This window comes from Peromyscus leucopus, chromosome 1 (assembly GCF_004664715.2).
Source record: "Peromyscus leucopus breed LL Stock chromosome 1, UCI_PerLeu_2.1, whole genome shotgun sequence".
Lineage (NCBI taxonomy): Eukaryota > Metazoa > Chordata > Mammalia > Rodentia > Cricetidae > Peromyscus > Peromyscus leucopus.
The window spans coordinates 186,022,215-186,045,702 of NC_051063.1; the positions used below are offsets into that span (position 1 = coordinate 186,022,215).

The window sequence follows — 23,488 nt, forward strand, 5'->3', positions numbered from 1 at the left end:
TGGGAGACGTCAACACCCCACTTTCACCACTGGACAGATCTCCCAAATCGAAACTTAACAGGGAAATAAAGGACTTAACTGATGTTATGACCCAATTGGACCTAATAGATATCTATAGAACATTCCATCCTAACAAAAAAGAATATACCTTCTTCTCAGCACCCCATGGAACTTTCTCTAAAATCGATCACATACTTGGCCACAAAGCAAATCTCAACAGACACAAAACAATTGGAATAACCTCCTGTGTTCTATCAGACCACCATGGTTTAAAGTTAGATTTCAACAACAACAAAAACTACACAAAACCTACAATCTCAAGGAAACTGAATAATGCTCAACTGAATCACCAATGGGTTAAGGAAGAAATAAAGAAAGAAATTAAAGACTTCCTAGAGATCAATGAAAATGAAGACACCACATACCCAAAATTATGGGACACTATGAAAGCAGTGCTAAGAGGGAAATTCATAGCACTAAATGCCCACATAAAGAAGTTGGAGAAATCTCATATTAATGACTTAACAGCACACCTGAAAGCTCTAGAACAAGAAGAAGCAAAGTCTCCCAGGAAGAATACATGCCAGGAAATTATCAAAGTGAGAGGTGAAATTAATAAATTAGAAACTAAGAGAATAATACAAAAAATTAATGAAACAAAGAGTTGGTTCTTTGAGAAAATCAACAAGATAGACAAGCCCTTATCCAAACTAACCAAAAGACAGAGAGAGAGAATCCAAATCAACAAAATCAGAAATGAAAAGGGGGACATAACAACAGACATTGAGGAAATCCAGAGAATTATAAGGTCATATTTCAAAAACCTCTACTCCACAAAACTGGAAAACCTAAAAGAAATGGACATTTTTCTGGATAGGTACCACATACCTAAGTTAAATCAAGACCAGATAATTTATTTGAATAGTCCAATAACTCCTAAGGAAATAAAAAAGTCATTAAAAGTCTCCCAACAAAAAAAAGCCCAGGACCAGATGGTTTCAGTGCAGAATTCTATCAGATCTTCAAAGAAGAGTTAAAACCAATACTCTCTAAATTGTTCCACACAATAGAAACAGAAGGAACATTACCAAACTCCTTCTATGAGGCTACAATTACCCTGGTTCCTAAACCAAACAAGGATGCAACAAAGAAAGAGAACTACAGACCAATATCCCTCATGAACATTGATGCAAAAATACTCAATAAAATACTGGCAAACACACTCCAAGAACACATCAGAACAATTATCCACCATGATCAAGTAGGCTTCATACCAGGGATGCAAGGGTAGTTCAAAATATGAAAGTCCATCAATGTAATACACCATATAAACAAACTCAAAGAAAAAAACACATGATCATCTCACTAGATGCAGAAAAGGCATTTGACAAAATCCAACACCCCTTCATGATAAAAGTGTTGGAGCAATCAGGAATACAGGAAACATACCTAAACATAATAAAGTCAATTTACAGCAAGCCAACAGCCAACATCAAATTAAATGGAGAGAAACTCAAAGCAATTCCACTAAAATCAGGAACGAGGAAAGACTGTCCACTCTCCCCATACTTATTCAATATAGTACTTGAAGTTCTAGCCAGAGAAATAAGACAACATAAGGAGATTAAGGGGATACAAATTGGAAAGGAAGAAGTCAAGCTTTCCCTATTTGCAGAAGACATGATAGTATACTTGAGTGACCCCAAAGATTCCAGCCAGGAACTGATAAAGCATATAAACACCTTCAGCAACATAGCAGGATACAAGATCAACTCAAAAAAATTAGTAGCCCTCCTATATACAATGGAGAAAGAAGCTGAGAAGGCAATTAGTGATACATCACCCTTTACAATAGCCACAAATGACATAAAATACCTTGGGGTAACACTAACCAAGCAAGTGAAGGACCTATATGACAAGAACTTTAAGTCCCTGAAAAAAGAAATTGAAGAAGATGTCAGAAAATGGAAAGATCTCCCATGCTCATGGATAGGCAGGACCAACATAGTAAAAATGGCAATTTTACCAAAAGCAATCTACAGATTCAATGCAATTTCCATCAAAATACCAACACAATTCTTCACAGACCTGGAAAGAATAATACTCAACTTCATATGGAAAAACTGAAAACCCAGGATGGCCAAAAGAGTCCTGTACAATAAAACAACCTCTGGAGGCATCACAATCCCTGACTTCAAGCTCTACTATAGAGCTACAGTAATAAAAACAGCTTGGTATTGGCATAAAAACTGACATGTGGACCAATGTAATTGAATTGAAGACCCTGACATTAACCCACACACCTATCAACATATAATTTTTGACAAAGAAGCCAAAAGGGTACAATGGAAAAAAGAAAGCATCTTCAACAAATGGTTCTGGCATAACTGGATATCAACATGTAGAAGGCTGCAAATAGATCCATATCTGTCACCGTGCACAAAACTTAAGTCCAAGTGGATCAAGGACCTCAACATAAATCCAGCTACTCTGAACCTGCTAGAAGAGAAAGTAGGAAGTAGTCTTGAATGCATTGGCATGGGAGATCACTTCCTATATATAATACCAGTAGCACAGACAATGAGAGAAACAATCAGTCAATGGGACCTTTTGAAACTGAGAAGCTTTTGTAGAGCAAAGGATACGGTCAACAAGGCAAAGCAACAGCCTACAGAATGGGAAAAGATCTTCACCAACCCCACATCTGACAGAGGACTGATATCCAGAATATATATAACAAACTCAAGAAATTAGACATCAAAACGACCAACAGTCCAATTGGGAAATGGGCTTTAGAACTAAACAGAGAATTCTCAACAGAGGAAACTCAAATGGCTGAAAGACATTTAAGGAATTGCTCAACATTCCTAATCATCAGGGAAATGCAAATCAAAACAACTCTGAGATACCACCTCACACCTGTCAGAATGGCTAAGATCAAAATCACTGAAGACACCTTATGCTGGAGAGGATATGGAACTAGGGGAACTCTCCTCCACTGCTGGTGGGAATGCAAGCTTGTACAACCACTTTGGAAATCAATATGGTGCTTTCTTAGAAAATTGGGAATCGATCTCCCCCAAGATCCAGCTATACCACTCTTGGGCATATACCCAAGAAATGTTAAATCATACCACAAGAGCACTTGCTCAACTATGTTCATATCAGCATTGTTTGTAATAGCCAAAACCTGGAAACAACCTCAATGCCCTTCAACTGAAGAATGGATAAATAAATTGTGGCACATATACACAATGGAATACTACTCAGGAGAGAAAAACAATGACATCATCAGGTTTGCAGGCAAATGGATGAATCTAGAAAAAATCATCCCGAGTGAGGTAGCCCAGACTCAGAAAGACAAATATGGTATGTACTAACTCAGAGGAGGATGCTAGATGTGGAACAAGGATGACTGGACCCTAATAGTTGTGCCAGAAACCCCATCCAAGGACTGAGGAATCTGGATGCTAGGCCCCGGGTGGAGGGCTAGGGGTCTAATTAGTGAGAAAGAGGAGGGTTTATATGAGTGAGAATTGTTGAAACCAAGGTTGGATAAAGCACAGGGACAAATAACCAAATGAATGAAACACATGAGCTATGAACCAAAGGCTGAGGGGCCCCCAACTGGATCAGGCCCTCTGAATAGGTGAGAGAGTCGACTGGCTTGATCTGTATGGGAGGCATCTATGCAGTGGTACCAGGTCCTGGTCTCGTTGCATGAGTTAGCTGTTTGAAACCTGGAACTTATGCAGGGACACTTGGCTCAATCTGGGAAGAGGGGACTGGACCTTCCTGGACTGAGTCTATCAAGTCGATCCCAGTCCTCGGTGGATACCTTGATCTGGAGGAGGTGGAATTGGGGGGTGGGCTGGGGGAAGGGGAGGGGGTCAGGTAAGGAGAGAACAAGGGAATCTGTGGCTATTATGTAGAACTGAATAGTATTGTAAAATTAAAAAAAAGAATTAAGCAGTAATTATTTTCTCCAATTTTATTTTTTATTTATTTGTGTGTATGGATTTTTTTGCCTGCATGAATGTTAGAATCCACAGAGAGCAGAGGATGATGGATTCTCTGGAACGTGAGTTGTGAGTCACCTTGTGCATGCTGAAAATTGAGCCAGAGTCCTCTAGAGGAGCAGTGGACTTAACTACTGAGCCATTTCTCCAGTCCCCAAAACAATGATTATATCAAAGAGATCCATTGTTGATTTATTTACATGTTAATTGCTTTTGCATGTGGCAGCAATTGACAATTGAACTTGATGGAAAGTGCATCAATATCATGGATCATTTCCAAACTTCTCATACATGGTTTTACATGAATGTTACGAAGCTAGCCATGAGGAGATTGTATTGTATACAGCAATCAGCAAATGTCACATATCAGAACTAGTTGAGAAAATGATATTTACAAAGCCATGTCAACAGTGTCTGACCAGAAAACTTCTCCAAACACCAGTAAGTTGATGGCTAGCAAGTCTTTACATTTTAGAAGAAACCACACAATGAGCATGTAGTCATGATTGAAGGATGTGACGTTCCAAAGAGTTTCAGAACTTGATTTTTTTTGTTCAGTCATTTTTATTTCTAGAATCTGATTTATTCTCATAGTTATTGTTATTGAGCCAAATACCTTGTTCTCATGAGAAAAGACAGAATCTCAAAGTACAAAGGAGAATGTGGTGATTTATAATGAAGGAACATGTTACATCAAAATGGGAGAGATTAGAAGATACATGAGAGTAAGGACCCAACCAAGCTTTGGGACAGGACTTTCACTTGTGTCACATAGTAAGAAGACAGGAGGCATCACTCAACAAAAGCCCACAACACAGTAAAGAGAAATTAATCTGGTGGAAAAAAGTTTTGTATCCCAAGACCCAAGCCTCTCACTGAACCCAAAATACACTTGCTCTCTGAATAATACTGAAAACAGTTTCAAACATAAACCCTAGATTTGCTTACAGAAACCCTTTGAATCTTCAATGTATTTCTCAGAATCTGCCACCAAGGATGCTGCTGTCTCTTCTGTTTATCTCCCAGGTGCATCCATCTCTAGCTGTACCATGTCTTTAATTGAAGAATCCCCAAAACCAAGAGGACCAAGCCAACCATAAACATCTAGATGAGGTTGTCCACTCTATGATCCTTGGGTTGTGAGGTCAGAGAGTTTATGCAAACAGGTCAAGGCAGACCAAAATCACCCCCACGTATGTGGATATTCACCATCAGCACCTGACTCCACTGGATGAGGAAAACTTGATACTTTGCATCCATCCCTTAATGAAAAACTCCCATTACTCACCTATCTTGGCTCCTGATGAGCTGATCATCTCAGATGCTCCTGATAAACAAGGAGAAGAGGTAGGATGTATGAAGTACTTAAGAGGCCTGAGCCTTTCTAATGGGCTTCATGTTATTCCCTTTATTCATTGTATAATTTTCTCATCACATAATATCTTGAAGATTGCTTTTCTGCTATGGCAGAGCTCTCTCTGGTTGACTTAATGAATTCTATATCTCCAGTGCTCCCTATTTAAAAATTAAGTATGAGTTCTTTGGAAGAATATGTATCTGATTCCTAAGAGCCAACGATGAAAGAAAGATATTCTCCCACTTCAGATTTAATGAAGCCTCCTTTGATCTCTGTCCAGTATGGGATATAGGTGATTAAAGCTAATCTCCTTTGAGATTAGTTTCCACCCAGTCACCAGGATCCAGGGGTGAAGACTGATCCTCTGGTGCTTCTGAAGTATTGAGAACAAGGGAGTAACAGTATGAGGCTTTGCTCCTTTGTCTACCACAGTTAATTCCTATGGTGCATCATCTACTCAGCATCTCATTAAATAAAGTATCCACAATGCAACTCTCAAATATACATAAATATTTTTATAACACACGCACATTGAAGAATTCTAGCTATGGGTGATATATGTCTACAGAGAGTGACAAAAATAAACATGTAAAAATATATTAACTGGACATCATGACATGAATGGATTTGTAATAATATATTTAAATATATGATAGATATAATTACCAATGTTAATGCATATATTTATATACTGTATGTAAAATTACAGGTATAACCATTTGAAGCAGGAAAATTGGTATGGAAGAAAGACTGCTTGTAGGTCATAGGTACAACTAGAGATCATTATATTAAGCTAAGTAGATCAGACTCAGAAGGACAAATACCACAAAATATGTTTTGTTTCACTTACAGGTGTTATATAGACATACATAAATTCATACCATCCTGGTGACCAAGGATAACCAAAGACATCCTGGATAAAATGAGTAGTGTAGGAGGTCTCACTATACTCAATTTCAAGTTATATTACTGAGCCACAGTAATCAAAACAGCACAGTACTGGCTCAAGAGGTATATGGATAAATGAAATGAAATAATGGATTCTGATATAAGTCTATCCAATCACAGTTACCTGATGTTTGACAAAGATTTAAAAAATAAACACTGCAGAAAGACAAGTATTCAACAGATGATGATGGCAAACACAGATTTCAGCATGCAAAATAGTAAAATGAATTCTGATCTCTCATACTGCATAAAATTGAACTTCAATTAGAATCAGGGATTGATATGATTATAATACATTATATATATGTTCTAAGTTTTCCAATAATGATGATGATGATGATGATGATGATGATAGTAATAATATCAAGAATGACAAATCTAAGACACTCAACTCATTCCTCCAACAACAAATTTTGCAGAGTATGTGGAATTGTCACTAGGGAATATATAGAAACCACAGCTTCCTTGAACACTTTCAAGTCTTTAATTAGTGTTCTCTTGTGAGATAGAATGGGAGTCATACTGTAATGTATATCTTATCAGTTGGGCAGTTGAATGTTGTAATTCCTTCCTGGCTTCCGAATGGGATAGTATTAGTTTATGATGGAATTTCTAAGAATCTCTGAGTTGAATTTGGACTTTCCAGTTATGGCCTCTCTTGGATGGCCTGTATATCAGGACCAGTGAGCTGTTGAGCTTTCTATTTGCATCAGAGAAGTTATAATTTCCCCTTGGAGACAAATTTTGACCACTGTATATCTAAATCCTAAGATGTCTAATTTCTGTACTATAATACTTACTTTACTGGAAAGAAAATGGGGAACTGGGCACCATCAGATATTCATGAAAGAAGAGTTTCATGAAATGAATAAGTTAAAAGCAGAATAAAGTAACAACACTTATCTCCACCTTCTAATTCAGTAACACTTCCGAAACCAGAGGGGTTGACTATCTGTAAAATGTTAAAAATGACTAATCCTCCCCTAAATCATTTCTATAGAGAATTGAATTTGTTTGCCCATGATAGCCAGAATAACTCAGAGTTTCTCAGGTGTGACAATAGTGTTCCCAGGCCTTCATCATCATCCATTATTCCATTGCCACAAGATGTGGAAGTCATCTGCCTCCCTTGCAACTTCATGCAGTTAATCCTCAAGTGCCAGGGATGTTCTATGATCATCTCATTATTAAACATTGAGACGCTCACTTTCCCAGACTAACACAGCTTCTAGATTCAAGGACTCCAGTACCATGTTTCTTTGGTGACATAAGCTGGGATAATCCATATCTAGCTATAGAAAACTTTTCTCTGACTTGGACCAAATATATGAAACATCTTATTGACTGTATTATTCACTTTTCTGTTGCTTGTCAGAGTGCAGTGACTTTCTGGACTTAATGGTGATAGGTAAGTGAAAACCCAGGGTCTCCCTTCCAAGGTTCTCTCAGGGAGTGTATCTTCTCTCTGAGATGTGCTTTGGTCATCCCAAATCAGGAGGTGCTGGTCCATTTAACAGGATGCTCTCTTTTTTTCCCCAAGGACTCTACAGAAAACCCAGTCTGTCAGTCCTGCCCAGTCCAGTGGTGAGATAAGGAGGGAATGTGACCCTTCAGTGTGTCTTCCAGCTTGGATATGAGGGTTTTCTCTGACTAAGGAAGAACCACAGAAATTCTCTTGGACTCTAAACTCACAGTACATATACTCTAATAGCAATTTCTAGGCATTGTTCTCTGTGTGGCCTGTGACCTCCAGACAGCAGAGGACATTCAGATACTATGGCTATTACCTGAGTAAACCCAAGGTATGGACAGAAACAGTGACATTCTAGAAATGAAAAGGGAGACAAAACAACTGACAGCGAAGAAATTGAAAGAATCATCAGGTCATACTTCAAGCACCTGTACTGCACAAAATTGGAAAATCCGAAAGAAATGGACAATTTTCTGGATAGGTGCCACATACCAAAATTAAATCAAGACCAGATAAATTATTTAAATACAACAAAATCCCCTAAGGAAATAGAAACAGTCATTAAAAGTCTCCCAACCAAAAAATTTTAAAAAAATAAAAATAAAAAATCCCAGGGCCAGATGGTTGCAGTGCAGAAATCTAATGGATTTTCAAAAAAGGGCTAACTCCAATATTCTTCAAATTGTTCCACACAATAGAAATAGAAGGAACAAGTGGCCCGCGGAGGTAGACGGGCCCGGCGGTGGCGGCAGCGGCGGCGGCGGCGGCGGCCGACAGGGACATTCAGGCCCAGCGGCAACCAGCAGAGACATACAGGCCCGGCGGCAACCGGCAGAGACATACAGGCCCAGTGGAGGCCCACAGAGGTAGATAGGCCCAGCGACAGAGACAAGCAGATGCAGGTAGGCCTGTGGCAGCGGCCCGCAGAGGTAGACGGGCCCAGCGGCAGTGGCCAACAGGGACATTCAGGCCCGGCAGCAGCCCACAGAGGTAGACAGGACACACGGCGGAGACAAGCAGATTCAGGTAGGTCCGCAGCAGCGGCCCGCAGAGGTAGACGGGCCTGGTGGTGGTGGACAGGAACATACAGGCCTGGCGGCAGAAACATACAGGCCTGGTGGTGGCCTGCAGAGGTAGACAGGCCCAGCAGCAGTGACAAGCAGAGGTAGGTAGGCCCACGGCGGAGCCGGCAGAGACATACAGACCCAGTGGCAGCTGACAAGGACATACAGGCCTGGTGGCGGACCGCAGAGGTAGACAGGCCCAGGGACGGAGACAAGCAGACGCAGCTTGGAACAGGAACGCCTCTAACCCCAACACCTGGTGAAGGAGCTATCTCCTTGGGACAGAATCAGAACAAATCTGAACACTCCATCTGAGGACAACCCAGGGCCCAGCTGCTGATCCTGTGAAACCCAACAACTTGGAGGTGTTGGTGAGACTACCCCACTCAGCTGAAACCCATCTGGGAGAGGATTCAGATGCCTACAGTTTGAAGTCTGAAGAAACAAGATCAGCTGAGGAGTTGACAAATGAACAAAACGAGACCTGGGAACACAGAAGAAGGCACTGCCCAGCCACCAAACCAGATCACCAGAATAATAAGTATATACTTCACCGACTGAAATCAGCTGCCCCTGAAGAAATAGCCCAATAGCACCAATTTAACCAAGAACCCCTACTAAACCAAGACTAAAAATTAGAACAAGAGAGGCACTCTCAGACACAGACACCACCTGCACCGCACAGAGGAAGAGATGAGTAGACGCCAGTGCAAAAATACAGTCAACAACATAAAGACCTATATGACAATATCAGAACCTAGTGATTCTATACCTGCAAGACATGAACATACCAAGACAGAAGAAACATAAGAAATCAACCCTAAAATGACTTTAAGAAGATGATAGAGGCCCTTAAAGAAGAAATAAAACATTCCCTCAAAGAGGAGATAAAAACTTTCCTTAAAGAGGAAATGAAAAACTCCCTTAAAGAGGAAATAAAAACTTCCCTTTAAGAGGAAATGAAAAACTCCATTAAAGAGGAAATAAAAAAACTCCCTTAAAGAAATGGAAGAAAAAATGAACAAAAAATGGGAAGAAATCAAATCAAGCCAAAAAAAAAGCAATTAAACAGATGAAAGAAACATTCCAAGATCTGAAAAATGAATTTGAGACAATAAAGAAAACACATGCTGAGGGAATGCTGGAAAGAGAAATCCTGACTAAACGAACAGGAACTACAGAAACAAGCATAACCAACCGATTGTAAGAGATGGAACAGAGAATCTCTGACACTGAAGACACGATAGAGAAAATAGATTCGTCAGTCAAAGAAAACACTAAAGACAAAAAAGTCATAACACAAAACGTCCAGGAAATTTTGGACACCATGAAAAGACCAAACCTAAGAATAATAGGGATAGAAGAAGGAGAAGAATACCAACTCAAAGGCACAGAAAATATATTCAACATAATCATAGAAGAAAACTTTCCTAACCTAAAGAAAGAAATACCTATGAAGATACAAGAAGCTTACAGAACACCGAATAGGCTGGATCCAAAAAAAAAAGTCCCCTCGCCACATAATAATCAAAACACTAAACACACAGAACAAAGGAAAAATATTAAGAGCCACAAAGGAAAAAGACGAAGTAACATATAAAGGCAAACCCATCAGAATAACACCAGAATACTCAATAGAGACTATGAAAGCTAGAAGATCATGGACAAATCTCATGCAGAAACTAAGAGACCACGGATGCCAACCCAGACTATTATACCCAGGAAAACTCTCAATCACCATAGGCACAGTAAAAAAAATATTCCAGGATAAAACCAGATTTAATCAATACATGTCCACAAACCCAGCCCTACAGAAAGCACTAGAAGGGAAAATCCAACCCAAAGAAGCTAAACACATCCATGAAAAATGAAGCAATAGATAATCCCACACCAACATACACCAGAGAAGGACAACACAACACAACCACAAAAAATAACAGGAATTAACAATCATTGGTCATTAATATCCATCAATATCAATGGTCTCAACTCACCTATAAAAAGACACAGACTAACAGAATGGATAAGAAAACAGGACCCATCCATCTGCTGCATACAAGAAACACACCTTAACTTCAAAGACAGACACTACCTCCGAGTAAAGGGCTGGGAAAAGTCTTTCCAAGCAAATGGACCTAAGAAACAAGCTGGTGTAGCTATCCTAATATCTAATAAAATAGACTTCAAACTAAAATCAATCAAAAGAGATCAGGATGGACATTACATATTTATCACGGGAAAAATCCACCAAGATGAAGGCTCGATTCTAAACATTTATGCTGCAAATACAAAAGCACCCACATTCATAAAAGAAAAACTAATAAAGTTTAAAATGCACATCAAACTCCACACATTAGTAGTGGGAGATTTTAACACACCACTCTCACCAAAAGATAGATCTACCAGACTGAAACTTAACAAAGAAATAAAGGACCTAACAGATGTTATGACTCAAATGGACCTAATAGATATCTACAGAATATTCCATCCTAACACAAAAGAATATACCTTCTTCTCAGCACCCCAGGGAACCTTCTCAAAAATTGACCACAGGCTTGGACACAAAACAAATCTCAACAGATACAAAAAAATTGGAATAACCTCCTGTATCTTATCAGACCACCATGCCTTAAAGTTAGACCCCAACAACAACAAAAATTATAGAAAACCCACAAACTCATGGAAACTGAATAATGCCCACCTGAAACATCAATGGGTCAAGGAAGAAATAAAGAAAGAAATTAAAGATTTCATAGAATTCAATGAAAATGAAAGTACAACATACCCAAACTTATGGGACACTATGACACTAAGAGGAAAATTCATAGCTCTAAATGCACACATAAAGAAGATGGAGCAATCCCATACCAATGAATTAACAGCACAACTGAAAGCTCTAGAACAAAAAGAAACAAACTCACCCAGGAGAAATAGGCGCCAGGAAATAATCAAATTGAGGTCTGAAATCAATGAAATAGAAAACAAGAGAACAATACAAAAAATCAATGAAACAAAGAGTTGGTTCTTTGAAAAAATCAACAAGATAGACAAATCCCTAGCCAAATTAACCAAAAGGCAAAGAGAGAGCACCCAAATACACAAAATCAGAAATGAAAAGGGAGACATAACAACAGACAATGAGGAAATCCAGAGAATCATCAGATCATACTTCAAAAACCTGTACTCCACAAAAATGGAAAACCAGGAAGAAATGGACAATTTTCTGGATAAATACCACATACCAAAATTAAATCAAGACCAGATAAACCATTTAAATAGACCAATAACCCCTAAAGAAATAGAAACAGTCATCAAAAGTCTCCCAACCAAAAAAAGCCCAGGACCAGATGGTTTCAGTGCAGAATTCTACCAGACTTTCAAAGAAGAACAAATACCAATACTCTTCAAAGTATTCCACACAATAGAAACAGAAGGAACACTGCCAAACTCTTTTTATGAGGTTACAATTACCCTGATACCCAAACCACACAAATATGCAACAAAGAAAGAGAACTACAGACCAATCTCCCTCATGAACATTGACGCAAAAATACTCAACAAAATATTGGCAAACCAAATCCAAGAATCCATCAAAACAATCATCCATCACAACCAAGTAGGATTCATCCCAGGGATGCAAGGATGGTTTAACATACGAAAATCAGTCAATGTAATACACCATATAAAGAAACTGAAAGAAAAAAACCACATGATCATCACATTAGATGCTGAAAAAGCCTTTGACAAAATCCAACACCCCTTCATGATAAAGGTCTTAGAAAGATCAGGAATACAAGGAACATTTCTAAACATAATAAAAGCAATTTATAGCAAGCCAACAACAAACATCAAATTAAATGGAGAGAAACTCAAAGCAATACCACTAAATTCAGGAACAAGACAAAGCTGTCCACTCTCCCCATATTTATTCAATATAGTACCAGAAGTTCTAGCTAGAGCAATAAGACAACAAAAGGAGATCAAAGGGATACAAATTGGCAAGGAAGAAGTCAAACTTTCACTATTTGCAGATGATATGATAGTATACATAAGTGACCCCAAAAACTCTACCAGGAACTCCTACAGCTGATAAACTCCTTCAGTAAAGTGGCAGGATACAAGATCAACTCAAAAAAATCAGTAGCCCTCCTATACACAAATGATAAAAGGGCTGAGAAAGAAGTCAGAGAAACATCACCCTTTACAATAGCCACAAATAATATAAAATACCTTGGGATAACACTAACTAAACAAGTGAAGGACCTTTTTGATAAGAACTTTGAATCTCTAAAGAAAGAAATTGAAGAAGATATCAGAAAATGGAAGGATCTCCCATGCTCATGGATAGGTAGGATTAACATAGTAAAAATGGCAATCTTACCAAAAACAATCTACAGATTCAATGCAATCCCCATCAAAATACCAACACAATTCTTCAAAGACTTGGAAAGAAAAATACTCAACTTTATATGGAAAAACAAAAGACCCAGGATAGCTAAAAGAATCCTATAAGATAAAGCAACCCTTGGAGGCATCACCATCCCTGACCTCAAACTCTTCTATAGAGCTATAGTAATAAAAACAGCTTGGTACTGGTATAAAAACTGACATACAGACCAATGGAATCGAATTGAAAACCCTGACATGAATCCATGCACATATGAACACCTGATTTTTGACAAAGGAGCCAAAACTATACAATGGAAAAAAGAAAGTATCTTCAACAAATGGAGCTGACATAACTGGATGTCAATATGTAAAAGATTACAAATAGACCCATATCTGTCACCATGCATTAAAGTCCTAGTGGATCAAAGACCTAAACATAAATCCAGTTACAATAAACTTAATAGAAAAGAAAATAGGAAGCACTCTTGAACGCATTGGCACCGGAGTCCATTTCCTAAATAAAACACCAACAGCACAGACCCTGAGCACAACAATTAATAAATGGGACCTCTCGAAACTGAGAAGCTATTGCAGGGCAAAAGACACAGTCAATAAGACAAAAAGACAGCCAACAGAATGGGAAAAGATCTTCACCAACCCCACATCTGAAAGAGGATTGATCTCCACAATATATAAAGAACTCAAGAAACTAGACATCAACGTACTGAACAGTCCAATTAAAAAATGGGTAAAGAGCTAAACAGAGAATTCACAAAACAAGAACTACAAATGGCTGAAAGACATTTAAAGAAATGCTCAATATCCTTAATCATCAGATAAATGCAAATCAAAACGACTCTGAGATACCACCTTACACCTGTTAGAATGGCTACGATCAAAAACACCAATGACAACCAATGTTGGAGAGGATGTGGAGCAAAGGGAACAGTCCTCCACTGTTGGTGGGAATGTAAACTTGTACAACCACTGTGGAAATCAGTATGGCGGTTTCTCAGAAAATTAGGAATCGAACTACCTCAAGACCCAGCCATCCCACTCTTGGGCATATACCCAAGGAATGCTGATTCATACCATAAAGATACATGCTCAGCTATGTTCATAGCAGCACTATTTGTAATAGCCAGAACCTGAAAACAACCTAGATGCCCATCAACGGAAGAATGGATGAAAAAAATGTGGTACATATACACAATGGAGTACTACTCAGCAGAGAAAAACAATGAAAGCATGAAATTTGCAGGCAAATGGATGGAACTAGAAAAAATCATCCTGAGTGAGGTAACCCAAACCCAGAAAGACAGTCATGCTATGTACTCACTCATAGGTGGATTCTAGATATAAAATAAAGAACAATCAGACCACAAAAAAAGAAAGAATTAGAAGGAACAATACCAAACTCTTTTTTATGCTGCTACAGTTACCCTGGTACCCAAACCACACTAAGATGCAACAAAGAAAGAGAATTACAGACCAATCTGCCTCATGAACACTGATGCAAAAATACTCAATAAAATATTGGCAAACTGAATCCAAGAACACATCAAAAAATTATCCACCATGACCACCAAGTAAGCTTTATCCCAGGGATGCAAGGATGGTTCAACATATGAAAATCTGTCAATGTGATACACCATATAAACAAACTGAAAGATCAAAACCACATGATCATCTCACTAGATGCTGAAAAATTCTTTGACAAAATCCAACACCCCTTCATGATAAAGGTTCTAGAAAGATCAGGAATACAGGGAACATTCCTAAACATAATAAAGGCAAATTAATCTATTACATATCTTATCTTGATGAGTCCAAAGTTGTGTACCTAAACTACCTTCTATTATAACTTGTATTGCCATCCTTACAATATATTTTTAGAACTAAAAACATCTAAGATAAACAATTTAAGCTTTCATATTTTCCAACCTTATAAACTTTGCATCTTTTATGTAAGTTTCCTTGAATTTGTTAACAAGGAAGGTTGTAACTAGAACTATCTAGTCTTTGATGCCCATCAGAGACCCACAAAGGATAAAATATTACTTGAGTAAACAGGATATGCAAAGCAGACAACTTCCAACTTCCAAAACTATTGAAATAATTAAGGCATCTTGCTGCCTGTACATTCACACCAAGATTCCTCTGCAACATTGGGGCATTCATCTTCAGCCTACAGGCTTGCAAAATCTGACATTTCTGTTAAGCAGGAATTTTGCTTTCTTTTGTGTCCTGATTGTCCAATTTGGATAGCATACTGTCAGCAGTCAAGGCAAGTGTTTTCTTGCTCAGTGGATAACCTTGCCACAATCAAAGAAAACTCCATAAGTAGGTTCTTGATGCCCATTATCCTTTTTTGAAGTAAATTGGTGCTGCCAGGAGCTAACATGTCTCAGTGTCATGAAAATCCTTAGATTATTAAACATCTTAAATCCATATTCTATAGGTCACTGTAGTGTTTGAAGTCCATTTATCTATCATATATATATCTATATGTATATATATATATATAACTTTAAAAAAATACTTAATGTGACTACAAGTTTGATTATTATAGATGACTGACATTTAACCTATATTTTTAATTATACATTACATTTTAATGAGTTACATAGGTACAAATACCTTAAAGAAGAGCAGAAACATATACAGTGTAGCAAAATAATTTTAAAATTGTATCAATTTACAAAACTCCATACCAATGTAAAATATTTGAGACTAAAATATTTAAGAGTTTTTTAGACTAAAAATAGGTTCAGTGATCTATCCTTTTATCCTATCATTCCCATATACCCCTTTTTTTCTTTTCATAAACAGATCCTTGAATCTGACATCCATTGCTTAGTTTCCTTCCTTTTTTTTTTTTGTTAAGGACATGTTTTATTTGCTGATTAATGGACAAAAGGCAATGTAATTTATTTTCAAGTATTTTCTTGAAAGTCTGTGCTCATAAAAATCATGAAAAGTTGGAAACAGACTGTTAAATCACTGAAACTTTAAATATATCTTACACAATCTCATTTGTACAAAAATGCAAGTTAAATATAAACATAAAGCAGTCATGGTAATTTTATGCAAATCTGTTTTATGTGATCTGTAGTTATATATAAAAGTTTCTTGATTCTGTGATTTGTGAAAAGGTCAACAGCAGATCGAGTTACTATCTATTAGCAAAGGGCCCTAAAAAGCTTACTTTAGCATTAATCTTGTACATGGTTATAAGTATTTCCTAAGTTGAGATCATCTAAACATTGGGGAAAAGAAAATAAAAAGGGCAGTATGTCCATAAACCAACAAATAATCTGGCTGTAATGCATCATAAATACAAACCCACACATCTGTACAACGAACATGTTACTCCATACACACAAGCACACACAGTGCACGTATGTACACACTGCACAAACAACCAGGCCTAGTGAGGTGCCACGTCCTGCTCCATGCTCAGCTGTGCATTTTTTCTGACTTCATCAAAGGAATAGCTTTTTGTCACCTTCCCGTTCTTGAAAAACCGTATGGAGAAGATCGTGGCCATATTCCTCAAGGTCTCCTTTTCCTTCTTCAAGTGTAACGAAGTTCCCCGCTGGTGTCCTATGTAAAGATAACCGGCCCTTTTTTGACCTTTTGTTGGGATCAGCAACTGGGTCCTTAAAGACATTAACCCCAAGGCCATTGGTCACCACATAGCTGCACTTGAAGGAGCAGTTCAAGAGGTCTCTTGTTAGCTTCTGCAGCAGGGCTCTGCCAGAGCCAAAGGAGACATTCTCGATGCTCCACTTTTTTTGTTTCATTCCCTCTACAATCTCCTGTAAAGTGTTGATATCCACTCCGTCTCCCTGAATGACTCTCAGATATGGTGGTAACAACTTGTAGCCCTTTGAGTTCTCAGTGACAGGAAACTTCTTGCCTAAAATATCTAAGACCTTTAATACGGTGTCAAGCGGATTTCCAGAATCGGGTCTGATGATTAGTGGTGCCTCTGTACTTCTTGATACTATTAAATGTCTTAGGTCTTCACCCCATATTTTCTCACAAGCATTATAAATGTCATAGCTGTCACTGACCACAGATACAGGCACTGATGAGAACTGTGTTACTATGTGTTCAAAAGCATCTTTCTCATGGTCTTTCCCCCAAGCTGTTATGGTACTGTGCTCTGCCGCTGGAACAGAATAGCCTGGAACAGGATCTTTTGTTCCGTAGTACTTTTTAATTAGAGCGATTCCCGCCACTGTGTCTGTTCCTTTGAAGTTAACCAAATGAGCGGAAGCTCCTATGCCAGCAGTCTCTTGTGAAGAGACTCCTCTGTAACCAAAATCATATAACTTGTATTCCAGACCATCTAAATTACCAGAAGTTTCTAACAAGTATTTGGCCAATATTTTCTTCTGCTCTCTCGAATTTGTGGCCACTGTAATTGGATACCAGGATTGAACAAGAATAGTCTCAATCCAGTTGGTAAGCCAGTAGCACTCGGGGTCTGTGTTCTCCACTGTGAACAGCACATTCCCTCTGGGAATGACAGAGCCCTCAGGAACAGCCTTTACTTCAATTGGGAGATGACCATCGTATTTCTCAAGAATGTAGTTCCATCCCCTTTCATTAAAGACATCGTCTTGGAAATGTTCTTTGTACACTTCTTTGGCTTCCTGGATTTTCTCTTTGGTTACTACTTTACCTTTTAAGTACTTATTAAGAATGTACTGCAACCCATAAAATACTGTTTCCTCGTATTTCACCTTCCTTACTTTGGAGTTTTCTGTCTTCTTTTCACGGCATTCAAAGTAGGAATAAACTTTGCTTGTGTTGGGTGGGTATTGTTTATAGTGAGTAACCTTGTACGAGTCGGTGGCCAGCAGGATGTTGAACTCGGCTTCTGCCGCAGCATTCATCTCGGGCCGGAGCGGAGGCGCCGCGCCACGAGCTGCCCGGCGCGGCTGCGAGCAAGGAGAAAAATAGTTTCCTTCCTTTTTATGACCAGTAATAATTCACAATCAACTGCCCAAATGATGGCAAACATCCATAAACCACCAAGTGACAAAAACATCCACCCCACATCTTGGAAACATGGGTTTTGTGTTATCTAGACTGCTTCCAGCTGTCTGCAGGTGATGTAATCTTTAGGGGACACTGAGAAAATTAAGATAATGGTCAAGTCCCTTGAGAGCTAGCTGTTGTCCAGTCTTTGTGTGATGGGAAAATGTAAGTTTTATCTAAAGTCTGGCTGGAGTAGTCTATGAGGTTGAACTCTCTCTAGCAGCTTTGAAGTAGTTCTGGATGCAGAATTTTGAGGTAATTGCAACAGAAATATTCTAAAAGGCTGGGTCACCTGGGCTACTTTTCAATATTGGTGTCTGGCCTTTTGTTCTGAAAACACAGAAAATTTAAACTCACCGTGTAGCTCTGCACATGGTGCTGACTGGCTCAAATGAGCAGGCAGTGGTCACCCAAGAGACTGCAGGACTAGGAAGCTACATCTGGCTCCATGTTTGGAACTTTTTAAAAGCTTTTTTGTGTCCTATGTGAAAATACTTGCCTTCACATTGGATGCCCTATGTAAGGAGTCTTACTCTGGTCCATCAGCCAGCTCCTGAATGATGATACAGAGAACTTTGTTAATTATGAAATCTCAGCCTATAGCTTAGGCTTGTTTCTAACTAGTTCTTGTAACTTATATTAACCCATTTTTATTTATCTTCCATGTCACGTGGTTCAGTTACCTCCTTTTTATTCTGAACCTCTGAATTGTTCTGAGTCTCCTGGAATCTCTCTGGCATAATCTGCATGCTTAGATTCCTCCTCCTCTTCTTTTCTCTCCCTGGAATTCCTGCTTATTTCTTCTATCTAGCTATCATGTTGTAACTTCTCTTCCATCTTGCAGCTCCAGCTTGTTCCATGTGTCTGTTGTCTGGCTGGTGACTCTGCCTTTCTTCTTCCTAGAGTTCACTCTCTGCCCAGATTTTCCATCTATACCTCCTGACTAGTTATTGGCCATTCAGCTTTTCATTATCCCAATCAGCGCAAAACTTTTTCACACAGTGTACAAATATCCTACCACAAAAGTGATACCTACACATGAGACAATATAGGTGTGGATAAAAGTAGGAATTAATCTATTTTAGTGTCACTGTGGGCACCAGACAGTAAAGTGAGCTATTGCAGTGCCCTCTGCAGATAGAGCACAGAGCATATACAGCTACCAACATTCTCTTAGAGCCCTGACCCTTCCTCAGCATCCACTGAAGAGGAAGTCTCACTACAATGAACCTTAAGGAGGGTAGGTTCAGAGACTGATCAATGTCAGCCTCTTTTCTTTTTTCCCTGTAGCCAAAATTATCTTTAATTTTTTTTTTTGTTTAAAAGCTTTTTTTTCATTTTACCTACCAAACACAGTTCCCCCCTTCCTCCCTTCCTCCCACTAACCCCTCATTTTCCCCCCAGCCCACCCGCATCCACTCCCAAGAGAGGGTAAGACCTCCCATGAGTAGTCAAAAAACTCTGGCATATCAAATTGAGTCAGGAGCAAGCCCCTCCCCCTGTTTCAATAGCCTCTTTTCTTGAACATGGAACCTTCTGCATTTTGGGAACTTAAGTTTCACTTCTGCTTTTCAACTCATGATTTTGATGACCTTCACAGTTTAGAATTAATATAGTAACCATCTCCAAAACAGGAGAGCAGAGAGGGGCCCTTTAACTATAACATTTACATGACCACAACACTCTTGTACCTGAATTACATTGTAAACGTCTGAAAGTTAATCATTCCTTAATCATCAAAGTCAAAAAACTACTGAACCCATGAATATGGTGAAACTGATGGTGATATTAGACAATCAGGATAGTACTGATGCTTATTGTTGAGATGCCAACACCATTTAAATTGGAATGAATATTTGTGGATCAACAAGCACTAATTTAAATTCAGATTTCACACAAACTAGAAGGATTCTGAACAATAAAATAAGAACACTTAAGATAAAAGACAGCTGAGAGGTTGTTCCTATGGGAATCATGTATGTTGGAAAGAAAAGGGCACGAATCTATCAGGAATTATTTAGCATAGACTCAAATCAGAGCCATGAGAATACCACATTTCCTTTTCTGTTTCCATGGATTTCTCCCGTGTGTTCATCCAGGAGCTCTGAAGAATCAGGTGCTCTTGTGTCCCTTCTGTTCTGTTTGATCCCAACAGCATCAGCCTGCATCTCCCCTTGTTCTAGAACAGTGCTCTCCAGGCATGGCTGTACTCTTGTCCTGTGAGTCTCTGTAGCTGTGATTACACACTGGTCACCTGCACAAGTTTGGCCCCATGAATATTCTTTCATGGTATAGAGGCTCCTAACGCCACTCCTCTCCCCCTCAGAAATATTGGCAGTTAAAAGTTTTAGGCAAAGCATTTTTTCAGGGATATAACCACTGAGAAATTTCCAAAATTGCTGGGCATAGTGGAGCACACTGTTTCCAAAAGTTGGGTGTGAGACTGGTTGGTGGATCTAGTCTGGTCTACATAGTGAGTTCCAGGACAGCCAGAGCTACATAGTAAGAACCTGTCTCAGCAAACAAAAAACAAAAACTGAATACCAAAAAGCCCAAATATTGACAACACACTTTTAAGGAACCCTAATTAAACTCATTGATTCACCAGCTAGGTTTGTGTGGAGTCTTGTCCTTGTTTCTGTCACTGGTGTCTCACGTGTCATGTGTAGGCATTGTTCTTGTATCCCTAGTTAAAGTTCATACAACATTCCCAAAGCATCTTCTTGACAGGCTAGGAAAGTGGTGATAAGTTTGGTCAGGATGATAAAGAAAAGGAGAACCAAGAAGAAACTCTAAGAGCAAAAGACCAGCCACCTCAGAGTCCCGCAAGTGAAAGTGTTGGCTGAGGAAGTCACCAGGTTTATTGTGCATTAAGTCCTGGTCGGGTCTGTGGTGAGTGGGAACATACAGGCAGACATAGAGGGTTACAGTGGAGATTTCTGCAGGAAGAGACCACAATCGGATTGGGCTTTTAATCCCAGCACACAGCAAGCTGAGGGAGAAGGAGGAGGAGTCTGAGACCCACAGGAATTTTAAGAGGTTCTGTCAAAAAAACAAAAAGAAAAAATAAAGACCCACAGAGATATAAAAGCCACAAATTCTGAAGCCCGTCCCCATCACAGCACCAGAAAGAAAAGAAGAGTCAGGCGCCTGGTTAGAGCAGTTCCTCTTCCTCAGGCACTGCCAGTAAGACATCCTTATGACAGGAAACAGAAAACAGCCTGCCTAGGTCACACATTTTGTGTCTGTGTGTGTTTGGAAAGGAGACCAATCATCTGCACATTTGTGGCAACTGGAAGACACCATGACCCCCTTTCTTACAGTCCTGCTGTATCTCGGTGAGATGCCAAATGGGGAGGGAGGATTCTCTTCTATGAGGGAATCCACCTCACAACCATGATTTGGGCCATCAGGATGTCTCAGAAATTGTAGAAGGGACCTGGGAGTAGAGGCCTTGCTCTTGTTTAATTTCAAGCATTCACAGGTAATTCTATTGCAGGACTGAGTGTGGACTTCAGGATCCCAGTATTGGCAGGTGAGTGTCTTCTAAGCTGTCCCAGCTTGGACATCCTTGGTGGGGACCACAGGTAATTCCTGAATAGAGGAGATAAAGAGCAGCAGGTGTGGGTTGATGCTGGGGACACCTGAAATTTGCTAATTCTGAGAGCTTACATCCGAGGGAGAATTCTTGGAAAGCAGGTGCCAATTTTCTTTCAGGGACTCTCTCTAAACCTACACTCAAGGCAGTGCCAAGAAATGTGGTAGCCATTGGCAACCAGGTGACATTCTTCTGTGAAGGGCCCTTAGAGGCCAAGGAATATGTTCTCTACAAAGAAGGAAGTCCAGATTTCCCAATACCAACAACCCTTCTAAAAACTGAAAACAAAGCCACATTCTCTATCTCATCAGTTGAATGGTACTATGCAGGCCAATATTGGTGTGAATATAAAAGTAATAATGGTATGTCAGAAAGAAGTGACTTCCTGGAGCTGGTGGTGACAGATGATAGGACTTTACCATTTCCAGATTCTGCCTTAAGGAAAGGAATATGTTTACTGAGAGTTCTTTTCTCAAATATGAGAAATGAGGAAAATGCTTTTCATGTAAGTCCACATGGCAGGCTTTCTCTTCTCTCCTAGGATATTAATCAAGCAAAGTCACCTTGTCTGCCATTTCCAGCCCTGTAGTGACCTCAGGAGGGCACGTGACCCTTCAGTGTGTCTCAGAACAGGCATATAACATGTTTATTCTAATGAAGGAAGATGAGAAGTTTCCAGGCCTTTGCCCTCACAGAATATACACCCTGAGTTATTTGGAGCTGTGTTCACTGTGTGTCCTGTGACCCCCAACCAGAGGTGGAGGTTCACATGCTATGGGTATTATTTGAGCACTGCCAGGCATGGTCAGTGTCCAGTAACCACCTAGAACTCCTGGTCTCAGGTAAAGAAGTGCAGAACTTTACTTTACATGATATTGTAACTGACACAGGATCCCAGAAAAGGACCTGATGTGTTGTGGGTGATCTCCAGGCACAGCTACTGAACTCAGATTCACAGATCTGTGGGACAGCTTGACTTCAGGTGCAGAAATTGGGGTCTAATTAACAGTGGAACTCAAAATCCAGGGAATAGTGAGGTCTTTAAGTGTCCTTCTATAATTGCAAATCAGTTTAGATGTCATGGGCAAATGTGACCTTTTTGTGATATTCTCCTAACAGATGCACCTCCTTCTTTTCTACTTTTTGGCAGGGATCCTTCATAAACCCACCATCTGGGCTCATCCTGGCTCTGTGATCCCCTCAGGGAGTCCTGTTACCATCTGGTGTCAGGAAACCCTGGGAGCCCAAAAGTATGTGATATATAAAGAGGGAAGCCAAGAGCCCTGGGTCCAACAGACTCAAACAGACAACAGCACTGAGGCAAAACTCACCATTCCATCTGCGACACAAGTGCAGGCAGGCCGGTATCACTGTTACACCTACACCTCTGCGGGATGGTCACAGCGCAGTGACCCTTAGAGCTGGTGGTGACAGGTGAGAAGACACCAGAAATCTTAACCCCAGATGTCACTCTCAAGAAAAGACTGCACTAACACTACCTCCATCAAAGGACAGCCTTGGGAGGGCAATTCAGGCTTTGTGATCCTCTTTAATTTTCCATGTGTGTTTCTTCTAGGAGTCTACAACAAA

The 23,488-nt window shown here is 39.5% G+C and overlaps 3 protein-coding genes and 1 pseudogene across 3 annotated transcripts in view; 1 reads left to right on the forward strand and 3 right to left on the reverse strand.

Annotated features, from left to right (window-relative positions):
* Positions 1-23,488, reverse strand: part of LOC114688828 (leukocyte immunoglobulin-like receptor subfamily A member 6) — a 91,487-nt gene that overhangs the window by 39,033 nt on the left and 28,966 nt on the right. The gene's annotated exons all lie outside the window — the stretch shown is intronic.
* The window catches only part of LOC114686725 (leukocyte immunoglobulin-like receptor subfamily A member 5), a 305,493-nt gene that overhangs the window by 12,580 nt on the left and 269,425 nt on the right, over positions 1-23,488 (reverse strand). The window lies entirely within an intron of this gene.
* On the reverse strand, positions 16,155-18,214 carry LOC114688826 (nicotinamide phosphoribosyltransferase-like). Its single transcript, XM_037202193.1, has one exon. The coding sequence runs from the start codon at positions 18,153-18,155 to the stop codon at positions 16,734-16,736; it is 1,422 nt and encodes a 473-aa protein (XP_037058088.1). The 5' UTR covers positions 18,156-18,214; the 3' UTR covers positions 16,155-16,733.
* On the forward strand, positions 21,427-23,391 carry LOC114688829 (annotated as a pseudogene).